Source organism: Barbatula barbatula, assembly GCF_947034865.1.
Source record: "Barbatula barbatula genome assembly, chromosome: 1".
NCBI classification, from domain to species: domain Eukaryota; kingdom Metazoa; phylum Chordata; class Actinopteri; order Cypriniformes; family Nemacheilidae; genus Barbatula; species Barbatula barbatula.
The window spans coordinates 22,082,917-22,095,311 of record NC_136766.1 but is presented as its reverse complement, the minus strand read 5'-3'; the positions used below and the strand labels follow the sequence as shown (position 1 = coordinate 22,095,311).

Sequence of the window (12,395 nt, the reverse complement as noted above, 5' to 3'; positions counted from 1 at the left end):
GAAGAATGTAAGTGTGGTCAGATTCATATGTGCTTTTACTCAGCGATGTGTTTAGATTTATCCACCCACGCTCTCTTTTCCACAGTTGCTGCCATCTCTCATAGTTTTTTAGCTTGTCTGAAAGAAAACCGACAGTGTATCATTATTAACTTTGTTTTCTTTGCCTTTTAACAGAGTCGCTCTGGCCCAAAGTTGCAGTGCCTCTTAAAGTGGTCCGTACAAAAGAAAACAAACTCAGCAACCGCTTCTTCCCATTTGATGAGATTGAGACAGAAGCTGTGCTGGCCATTGATGATGACATCATTATGTTGACCTCAGATGAGCTGCAGTTTGGATATGAGGTAGTATACGAATAAAGTGTCTTGTCGACTGAATCTTCAATCACGTACTAATATAAGTATGACAAAAACATACTGCTGCTCTGACTTCTAAAATGGTTAATTTCAGTTCTTGATTCTATTTGGTCAATAGCTGTGTTCTATTTACGATAAAGCACAGCTATGACCACTGCACCGAACAATCCTGTGACTGTTTCTCAATATGTGTTCTTCAGCTATCTTACCTCCTCGTGTTCTCACGCTACGTCATCATCAACCACCAATATGTAGTGTTAGGTTATGTTCTAAAATGATTAACATTTAAAATGGTCTGCCCTGTGTACACTGTAAAAAAATGCTTATGTTGAGTTATTTCAACCTAACATTGGCTCAAAAATGGACAAACGATTAAACCAAAAATTCTGGGTTGTTAAAACCCAACCATTGGGTTTGTCCATATTTGAACCAAAGATGGGTTACAATAACCGGATCATTATTGTAAAGCAACCATTAGACTAAAACACTGTTAGGGTTTTACGTTTATTCCTGTTATTTGATGTAAAAGAAAGACATTTAAATGGATGTCCTTAGATTTATAAGAATACAGTATCTGTAGTAACTGTTCTTGAGTTGTTTTCCTCACAGTTATAATGGTGGTGCAGACAGTGAAGTGACCCACAGAGGTAGTTAAATCACTAAGAATTAAGTCCACATGTACGCCGGTATTCTTGAGCCACCCTCGCCTACCTAAATCTATGGCCGCCATCTCAAAGGATTTTTTAGCATTGAAGTCTTTACTTTAATAAAGGCTTTTTCTTAGGTGTTTGATATGTGAATGATGACGGGACAAGCAGTGCCGTCCATAGCTACAGCCTTGCCTTAAACTCACATGCAGGCATTTATGCACTTTTGAGAGAATGGAGTATAATTTATGGATAATTATATTAAATGGAAGACAGCTTTTGGAATTGCAGGCAGGCTTTAAAATACTAGCTGTTGATGCCACTCGGGAATGACATTCAACTACAGGCTACATCCTAGACTGTGGGCCTGTCTGTCATTTTTGGGATTAAGAAACCGTTGGACATAATTGATTAACCTCTCATACCCCAGTATTATTATCTTTTGAAGCAACTATTATCTAAAATGACCCTACTTTTTTTTTTTTAACTGTTATTGGTTTTTGACTGATCCAGTATAATTTTGGAGGTTGTGATGAGCTCGTCTCAGATGTGTTCTGGGTGTCCTTTTATTTAGGTATGGCGTGAGTTCCCGGACAGGCTGGTTGGATATCCAGGGAGGCTTCACTTGTGGGACCATGAGATGGGCAAGTGGAAATATGAGTCTGAATGGACCAATGAAGTGTCAATGGTGTTGACTGGAGCTGCGTTTTACCATAAGGTACAATATACTGAAAATCTGTCCAATACTTTGTCATCTCTCCTACGTCAAGACCAGACAAATATGCATGCCTGTTTTCACATTGTCCCTTTCACCATTGCTCATGTTCATCCCTGTTTTCCAGGAAAAAAAATCATTTCATCATCGCTACTGGGATTCTGTTCACAAACATAGCTGGTTATGTTTTTTGTGTTGTCAAATATTGGTTCAAAGAGTTCTTTTTCTTACAGTACTTCAACTATCTCTACACATATAAGATGCCTGGAGACATCAAGAACTGGGTGGATGCTCATATGAACTGTGAGGATATCGCCATGAATTTTCTTGTGGCCAACATCACTGGAAAAGCCCCAATAAAGGTAATCTTACCTCCTAATACTATATGGTTGACGGCCCTCAAAACAGCTCATTTCAAAGAGGACTTGAAATAAAAACAGAATTTTTATTTCATTTTAAAATAAAGAATGTGATGCCCTTTGTAGACTTTCTGTGATGTTGATACACAAAGCTCCATCTCTTAAGATTCTTTATGCAAACTTACACCCTGTCTACACCAAACGTGGTTCAGAGCAGTGTATGCGACACGGCAAATGCCTTGTTCTTAAAGGTGTGCTGGACTGGACGTTTTTATTATTTTAGACTGTTGTCGGAAGTCTACTTATGAAGTATGCGTGGTTTTTACATTTGAAAACATTCAAATTCAATAAGTAATAGGGTGTTTTCTACCCTGGTTTGAGGCTGGCTGGAGAAATGCTCGGTTTGTATGGACATGCCGCATAGAAGACTTGGAAGTAAACGCCCACTGCTATAATTGGATAGCAGTTTGCATAGTAAACTTAAATTGTAGCCTTCTGTGAATTTGGTTTGACAGGTAACAGACTTATTTCCTAAATGTGATAGCAAGGCTCTGCCTATAGTTTGTATAGCCTATAGTTGTATGGTGTTTAATGATATATGACCGTACCTTGTGTTACTTCAGTTCGGTCATGCATGAACCAGTGGGCGGGGCTAGAGAAGTAGCCGTGGATTTTTTTCTGGGGAGGCGGCGCTCAACCTATGGATAGGTGCATTCCAGTACCTGGTGTTTGCTGTACATGGTGTCAATAACAGTTCTTATTTCAGTAACAAGGGCGTTTTTAGTGCTGACACTTACAGGATGTTCGCTTGAATACGACTACCTCTTATATAACAAAAACTTGGGTCTTATTTGATCTCCCCTTTAATGGGTTTGTCATTTTGACACCGTTTGAGTGTTTTGTCTTCCAAGTGGATTATATTAAATTAAATAATTTTCCCACAGACTTCTCTGCTGTAAAGGAAAATCATTCTGAAAAACTGAATTTGGTATAAATCTGTTTATGGTATAAAAAACTAATGTAAATAATGGTTAAATTTAAGGGGATGTTAGAAATACAAAATAAAAAGTTTAAGGGGCCATAGTGTAATTTATATATTATGACCTTCAACACCAAATCTTCTCCCTAAACTAAGCTTGAATCTTCACTTGACATCTTTTTTACAAAGACGTATTGGTCTTTCACGGTTTTAAATCATTTTGTAAGGATCGTTTCTATCATTTATTATGTGGAATTGTATTGTGTAGCCTTGTTTTGTGTTGTATTCCCTTTAATTGATATTCATTTGTTTCTTTTCTTTAAATTATTTTCTTGTCTATGCAGCACTTGGTGTTGGTGCAGACACACATAAATGTACTAAATTTGTTATGGAGTAAGTACACTGTACTAAATTTGAAATCTTTGGATTTTTTTATATCAGAAACCCAGTATTCAATAACACATGACATGCTAATATTTGCACATCTGTGGTCCAGAATTGTTACAAAATATGCATCAACTTATGGTCTTGCCATTACTCTTAAACACGTGCTTAAGAATGAATATAATACGTCATACGTGTATAACATTGGAAAGTCTACCAAACTATATTGTTCTTGGCACTACTTCTCCTGAAAGAGTCTCTTATTTAATTTTTAATAACAGCTGTGATCATTTTAGCCACCACTTGTTGTCAGTCGCATATAAAAAGTGTTCAGCGGCACTAAAAACACGACTTCCGGAATGTGCCGTTCCCAGAAGCATGCAGGTGTCATGACAGGGTGCCGTCACGCTCGTGTCTGATCAGCATTCGCCCTTCTCCCCTATCCTCTACAGTCTCAGTAGTGACTCTGTCCAGGTGCTGTTCAGCATCTAAAGCCCCGGCCTTAACCTCTCTTATCCAAGTGTCACTGTCTGCCTCTCCTGTGCGCTCTTGTTTTCTTAAGCTCACTGGGGCACCTTCAATTTGCAGTCAGTCAGGCAGTGAACCTTCTCTCCTCCACATCCCACATCACCGACACCTCCTAGTGCCCCAGCCCTGTGCTCCCACAGTGGAGAGTGTCAGTCAAGTGTGTGTTGTGTAAAGAAGGATGGGGCAGCGGGGGTCGTGCATCATTCTTTTAATGAGTGCAGCAGAGCTGGGCCATGGGCACGGGACGGCTCTCTCGTTACATCTGACTTATATGACCTGTCATCAGGCCGTCCGCTCCCACCCAGGTTCCCCAACACACTTTATTGCCCATCATTGCAGCCTCAGCTCATTATTAAAGGACCTTATCGATGCAGTGTCAGATTTAGTTGTTTTTTAATATGTAGAGTGTGTCATGATTTCTCGGCTTTGAAATGGGAGGTAAAGACAAATGTGAGTAATAAAAATAAATATATATATATTTCTCTCTCTCTCTCTTTAGGTTACTCCTCGTAAGAAATTCAAGTGCCCGGAGTGCACAGCGATTGATGGCTTGTCCCTGGACCAGACACACATGGTTGAGAGGTAGAGTATAACCTAAACACCTTTTTTTGGTGAGATTGGCTTTGGCATCGTTCTGACCCTGGCATGGCTTTTGCTTGCATCTGAAACGCATTTTAGGTTTCACCAACAATCGGCCCATTGTACAGTTGCGCTGTGCTGAAAATACTGTCCTGTGCTCTCAGGTCAAAACATTTCAATTCAGTAGACCTTCTGAAAGAACTGTGACTCTTTTTTTTGTCAGAGGTTTACCTCAAATCATTAATTCATTCGTAGTATTTCAAGTATTCAAGTATGAACCAAGCTAAGCTTGTACCAGGAAGACTTGAATTGATTTGCCTTGAAAATCACAACCGTCCCCTCTGTTTTTGAGATATTAAAGCGGGAGTCTGGTCTACTCCGCACCGGCCTGTGAGAGAGTGTTTAACCTTGGAAGGGAATATGGAAGGGGCTTATACAGTTTAGATTGATGAAGGGGGCCATGGTTGTGCTTTTCACCCAATACATTTCTTGTCATAAACACAGGCTCTTGCACTGCTCTAGATATGTCAGGCTTTCTAAAAATGTAGTCCTGTTCACTTCTGATCACCTCTTGTTTTTACTCTGCACATTCATTTAATGATTCAGACAGCTGTTCAGCATGTCCTATATGTAATTTCTTAAATCCCCAGTCGTAAGTTCTGATGTTTTCTGCCAGCATTGAAACCTTGGAAAAGCGCAGACATTACGCTTGTTTGACTTGATGTGGTGCCGCAAGATCCGACATGCGGATGACATCAATGTACCGCGAGAGCAATTCGAAAGCACACTTATTGTGGTTTTTTGAATTGCTCTCGCGGTACTTTGATGTCATCCGCCTGTCAGATCTTGCGGCGCCGCATTAAGTCCAACAAGCCTATTGATTATGCATAAGCACGTCTTTCTGCTTCTTTCTTTTCTTTTTAGGTCTGAGTGCATAAACAAGTTCGCCTCCGTGTTCGGCACCATGCCTCTGAAGGTGGTCGAACACCGTGCTGATCCTGTGCTCTATAAAGATGACTTCCCAGAGAAACTAAAAAGTTTCCCCAACATTGGCAGCCTGTGACCACTACCACAGCTCTTTCCCATCACTTCCGTCTTTGAGATCAGACTGTAGGCACTCCAGCGTTCCTTGTTCCATATTTGCAGGTGTTCTGTTCAGCTGAGGCTGTGATGGGACCTGACCTACTGTGTTACTTATTATGTTTCCTTTTTGAGGGCAGAACTGGAAGATGCAGTGAGGCCGTTGTTGGATTACAAGGAGGACAGATCTGATCTTGGGTCTGTCTGTTGATCACAATTAAAAACATGTGTTTGTGAATGACACTATATATGTGAGCATATGAAAAGTGACAGCATGGAGGTGGATTACAGCTGTTAGCTAGCCATGTGATGTATATGTTAACAGGATGACCCGAGCAATGGGTATGGACAGTGACCAAAGGCTTGTGAGGTGGAAACAGATTGATTTATTGTTTCCTCTTCTCCACAGTGCAAAAAGAATCCAGCAAACAGTGTAACAAAGTGACACAAAAATAAAAGAAAAAATAAACTGTACAATATCTACAGGCTTGTTCAGCTAAATCCTATGGACCTGATCAGCTTCTATAGTTTCCAGTTCAAACTGTCTTTACAAAACACACCAACCTACTTCAACCACCCTGAGTGAGTGTTTGGGAGCCATTTTATATTCTAGGCCCCGCCCTTGGATCATACCATGTTGGAACAAATGGAGGTAGGTATATTAAGTACATTTAACATTTCAACATTCTAAATTATTAAACCAAATACCAACTAATAAAATAAACTAACAAATTACAGGTATAAACCTGGTAGACAAATACAGCAAACATCACCTGGGCACAAAGCAACAAAGTAAAGCAATTAACAGACATTAACATATATTCATTACACCAACACAAGTCCATATTTGTATGTGGGTAAATGGGTCTGTGTGTGTGTGTGTGTGTGTGTGTGTGTAGTCACAGTCTCAATGTAGCACTGTGACATTTCCTCCCCCTTCTCGAGACACCCTCTGTGGTGTTCTAGAGAGAAAGTCTGCCACACAGTTCTCCCGGCCAGTTCTATATGACACTTCAAACTGAAAAGGCTGCATTGCTAAAAACCAACGGGTGATTCGGGCATTTGTGTCCTTCATTTGGTTTAGCCAAGCTAAAGCTCTGTGATCTGTTTCCAAGTTAAACTTCCTACCAATAAGGTAGTACCTGAAAGAGTCCATGGCCCATTTGAGTGCCAGGCACTCCTTCTCCACGGTGGAATACCGTGTTTCACGAGGAAGTAACTTCCTACTAATATAAGCAATAGGCTGAAGTTTTCCTTGTTCCCCTTGCAATAGTACAGCTCCCAAACCATGTTCTGATGCATCGGTCTGAACTGTAAAAGGTTTCTCAAAGTCTGGACTCTGCAACACGGCTTCATTGCACAAAGCATCTTTTAAGTCTATAAAAGCACTTTCACATTTAGTTGTCCAGCTTAGAGTATTGGGTTTATCCTTTTTAGTTAGCTCTGTGAGGGCTACAGCCCTTTCTGAAAAATTGGGGATGAATCGTCTATACCATCCTACCAAGCCAAGGAAAGCTCGTACCTGTTTCTTGGTGGTAGGCCGTTGTGCTTGTTTGATCGCTTCAACCTTCCCCACCTGTGGACGAATGACTCCATGTCCCAGTACATGTCCAAGGTAACAAGTTTCCTCTTTGGCAATGGCACATTTATCTGGACGGATAGTGAGTCCAGCAGACTTAATCCTGTTTAGCACTTCCTGTAGATGCTGCAGATGATCCTGCCAAGATGTGCTGAAAATGATTATGTCATCCAGGTATGCTGCAGCGAAGACTTCAGTTCCACGGAGTATGTGGTCAATCATCCTCTGAAAGGTGGCAGGTGCTCCATGGAGACCGAAAGGAAGGACTCTGAACTGGAAGTGACCGAATGGTGTTTTGAACGCTGTGAACTCCTTACTGTCCGGACTTAATGGCACTTGCCAATAACCCTTGCATAGGTCGAGTGTTGTGAGGAACTTTGCTTTACTAAGTTTCTCCACGAGTTCATCGACTCTGGGCATTGGATACGGGTCGAATTTACTTACAGAGTTGAGCTTCCTGAAATCTAGACAGAATCTGAGGGACCCATCTTTCTTTGGTACCAGCACTATGGGGCTGTTCCACTCACTAGCTGAAGGCTCTATAACTTCAAGTTCCTGCATTAACTGTAGCTCTTGCTTCATTACTTGTAAAAGTCTTTCTGGCACTCTGTAAATTGGTTGCCGAATAGGTTTTGAGTCTTTTAAATGAATGTTATGTTGGACAAGGTTTGTTCTTCCAGGTGTGTCTTGGAACAACTGACCAGGGATGCATTCTAGTATTTGATGACGTTGCCCTGCTGACAAATGCTGAAGGTCCACGTGGCACTCACTCTGATGCATAGGTAAGTATTGCTCCTCTGTTTCCTCATCTTCTTCCACAAATCTTACCAAAAGCTCTTTCACTGCTTGCGGTGGTGCACTTGCCTGAGAAGGACGTTTATGCCACTGCTTCAACATATTGACATGGAAGGTCTGAAATGGAGGTTGTCTTGAAGGCATAGTGATTTCGTAGGTAACTGGCCCAAGTTTCCTCTTTACCTGGTAAGGACCTTGCCATTTTGCCAACAGCTTGTTCTCCGTTGTAGGAAGAAGTAAAAGGACTTGATCACCTGGTTGAAAAGATCTTGCTCTTGCTTTCTGGTCATACCAAACCTTCTGTTTGGCTTGGGACTCCTTCAAGTTCTGTTGAGCCAGGTCAGATGATCGTTGAAGCTGGTCTCTCATTTTAAGGACGTAGGAAAGGAGGTTTTGCTTTCGTGGTTTGTCTTTGTCTTCCCAGCTGCTTCTCAATACATCCAGAGGACCTCTTACTTGATGTGCAAAGAGCAGTTCAAAAGGCGAGAAGCCAGTGGATGCCTGGGGAACCTCACGGTAAGCAAATAAAAGGTAAGGTAACCATTTATCCCAGTCTTTTCCAGATTCAGATACGAACTTCTTCAACATGGCTTTCAGTGTTTGATTGAATCGCTCCACCAATCCATCAGTCTGAGGGTGATAGGCAGCTGTTCGTACTCTCTTTATACCTAACAGTTGATAGACTTGGTGCAGTGTACGACTCATAAAACTAGGGCCCTGATCCGTTAAAACCTCTTTCGGGATGCCTACGTGGGAGAAAAAATGTAACATTGCTGTTGCAATCTGTTTAGCCGTTACTTCTCTAAGGGGGTATGCTTCAGGGTACCTAGTGGCATAATCACAGATCACAAGTATAAATCTGTTACCCTTCTGGCTTCTTTCAAAAGGTCCAACAATATCTACTCCTATTCTTTCAAACGGAGTCTCTACTGCAGGAATCGGTACAAGTGGTGCCATAGCAGGTGCTCTTCCTTTTGCCAACTGACATTCCGGACACGACTTGCAATAATCTTTTACCTCACTATACATTCCAGGCCAATAAAATCTTTTAGAGATTCTCATTAGGGATTTCATGAATCCCAAGTGTCCTGCCCATGGAATAGAGTGACCCATTTCTAACACTCGTTTACGATACAGTTTGGGAACCAAAAGTTGTTTTCCCTCCTCCTTAGACTGTCTGTAAAGAAGATCATTGTCTACTACAAACACCTCATCACACAGTGAGGTGCCGACTGTGGCCTTATTAGCCTTCTGAAAACATTCAGACAACGTGTGATCATCTTTCTGCAGTTTAGCCAAATCATGGAGTATGCAAAACTCACTGTCATCAACTTCCGGGTCTGCTAACTCAAATTGAAGCTGTTCTGGCCCATCAATTAGATCTGTAATCAAATCTCTTTGTTTCTCCAGTCTGTCTTCCCTTGACACACTTAATTCACTTACACTGTCTTCAGTGAAAAAGGGCATTTCTGAAAGGGTGCTTTCTACAGTCTCTAAGGGTGATTGAGTTAAGCGTTGTCTTTGAGCTCTAGTAACCACTCCACACCAAGCGGTCTCCTGTACTAGGTCTGCCAGAACTGGCATATCTGTGCCTAGCAACACTGGGTAGGGTAAATTAGCTGCAATACCCACATTCATTAAGTATGGCTGCTTGTTCACCTCAATATAAACTTCAGCAGTGGGTAACTCTGTCTTGTCCCCATGGACACAACACACTAAAACTGTGTCCTCAGACCACAAATCCCTGGTTATGTACTGAGACTGTACTAAGGTCCTTGCACAACCTGTATCAATCAGGGCAGTTACTGGCTTCCCATTCAATAAAACTGTAATGGTGGGTTCTGTACCAGAAGAATTGCAAACTGTAGGGGTGGGTCTAGGTATGTAACACAACTTGGCTGATTTGGGCTTCTTAAGTGGGCAATGCGTGCTGATGTGACTTGGTTTACCACAGTTATAACAAACTACATCGTTGCTGGATAACTTCTGACGTGTGTCTACCGGTTGAGGGAACATCTTTACATGGGTGGGTTGTACAATCTGGGAGTGACTATTAGAGTACGAACTTCCCCCATACCCCTCAGACTTACTTCTTACGGCTTGTAGGCTGCCAGCATATCTGAATGTTCCAGAGAATCCCTTACGAGCTGCAACATAGGCTTCAACCATTTTAGCTGCTTCTTGTGCTGTAGTGGGACTGTGACTACACACACACACACACACACACAGACCCCTCAGACTTACTGTTTCCACCTCACAGGATGACCCGAGCAATGGGTATGGACAGTGACCAAAGGCTTGTGAGGTGGAAACAGATTGATTTATTGTTTCCTCTTCTCCACAGTGCAAAAAGAATCCAGCAAACAGTGTAACAAAGTGACACAAAAATAAAAGAAAAAATAAACTGTACAATATCTACAGGCTTGTTCAGCTAAATCCTATGGACCTGATCAGCTTCTATAGTTTCCAGTTCAAACTGTCTTTACAAAACACACCAACCTACTTCAACCACCCTGAGTGAGTGTTTGGGAGCCATTTTATATTCTAGGCCCCGCCCTTGGATCATACCATGTTGGAACAAATGGAGGTAGGTATATTAAGTACATTTAACATTTCAACATTCTAAATTATTAAACCAAATACCAACTAATAAAATAAACTAACAAATTACAGGTATAAACCTGGTAGACAAATACAGCAAACATCACCTGGGCACAAAGCAACAAAGTAAAGCAATTAACAGACATTAACATATATTCATTACACCAACACAAGTCCATATTTGTATGTGGGTAAATGGGTCTGTGTGTGTGTGTGTGTGTGTGTGTGTGTAGTCACAGTCTCAATGTAGCACTGTGACAGTATAGATTCACTTGTTTTAAGAAAATGCATTAGACTAAACATTTGAACCACGTATTTGATGTGCGGATGAGGTCATGATTTTAAAACTGTAGCTCGAGATATCAGTTTGACATTTTATTTTGTATTCATTTGCTGACTTTTTGAATGTTTCTGGAGATGAAAAAAGTATTTTATTCGAACGCTTCCTATTCAGTTCAGCTCTTCCTAATTACGTTTGCTAATAATAATGCAGATATTAATAGCAAACGATGTACAGCTGTAAACCATACACTGATATTACAAACAACTCCTTCAATCATATGGAAATGGTATTCTATTCATGGTTATACTTACGTTTTATATACAAGATTAATTAAATGTGTTAGAAAGATGGCCAAAATTAACATATTCGGCGTAGGGATGTGTATATAAGTGTTAAAGGACAGATCATTTGGGAATATCACAAGATGCTGGTTAAGTGGGTTACATCTGAGCTATTTATTGTTACCTGTTATAAATGTTAGTCTATGTACACTGCATATATCAGAACATACCATTTTTTGTTAATTAAATCAAGTCTCAGTTTTTTTCTGAACAAGCACTTCATTTTTATGACTCTGTATCAAATTGTCTTGTTTTATTATGCATACTGTGTACTCTTTATCTCCTATATACAGTGTTGAGTGCTGTTGCTGATCGAGACTGAGTGTAAAGTACAGGTGCTAGTTGTCCCCATCCCTAAACAGACCACACAATGAATAGTCCAAATGCAAAATATAATAAAAATGAGCATGTTGTTCCTGGATCAGCATTAAACGGTTTGAAACAGTAAGTACCTAAGTGCTCTAAAACATGTACTCATCACTAATTTAATATGGTATGTTCACTTGTGTATATTTTGGATGAATTGTCTTTTTCCCAGCTGTTTCTGTTGTCTGGGCCCAGAAGCAGATGTGTGAGCTCTTTAGTGATTTAGGTTCAGGAGCCTGCGCATCTGAGATAAATTCATTTAATCTCCATCGGGAGTGAAATTGTGAGGAGAATATATTCCTGTTCTGACTCTTCCTGCATGAAAAAAAGTAAGAATCTGGTAAGGAAGTTTCAGCAACAAGTAAAATATTGGAAATGTCACTGAATAACCAATGATACACAGATAGGCAGATTGTCTGCAGCTTTAAACATCTCAAGCAAAACCTAAACATTTTTTTGGCTTTATCAAATGTGTATAAGAAGCAGCACGTTTATCTCTGAAGTGAAGTATTGGTTTGTGATTATTATGTTTTTGTCTAATTTAAATAATGTAAAGATCATATGAAATCAAATATCTCTTTGAAATTGCATATCAAACTGAAATATGAATTTGACTGATAGTGTAAATATATATAATATTAAAATTTCATTAGATTTTGAGATAAATAGTTTTCATTTGAAATATTTTGGCCACAATAATTGAGTAGTGAAAAGCCTAAATTGTGACAGCCCTATATTATAAATACGGTCATTTATTTAACCAAAGCTCTTTAGTGTCATTATTTCATTTTTCTTTTTTATTCTTT

The 12,395-nt window shown here is 40.2% G+C and overlaps 1 protein-coding gene across 4 annotated transcripts in view; it reads left to right on the top strand.

The window, feature by feature from the left end:
- Positions 1-12,347, top strand: part of ext2 (exostosin glycosyltransferase 2) — a 29,334-nt gene extending 16,987 nt beyond the window's left edge. The window contains exons 11-17 of one of the 4 annotated variants that reach the window (XR_013786866.1): positions 175-341; positions 1,575-1,718; positions 1,949-2,077; positions 4,465-4,547; positions 5,469-5,654; positions 5,765-5,935; positions 10,861-12,346. Coding sequence is in view for 2 of the 4 variants with exons in the window: in XM_079459704.1 (XP_079315830.1) it covers positions 175-341; positions 1,575-1,718; positions 1,949-2,077; positions 4,465-4,547; positions 5,469-5,607 (662 nt within the window). In the remaining 2 variants the exon portion in view is untranslated. Of the gene's footprint in view, positions 1-174; positions 342-1,574; positions 1,719-1,948; positions 2,078-4,464; positions 4,548-5,468; positions 6,123-10,860 lie in introns of those variants that run through there. The other 3 variants (XR_013786865.1, XM_079459704.1, XM_079459703.1) reach the window with 3 other exon arrangements.
- Positions 12,348-12,395: the final 48 nt, after the last annotated feature.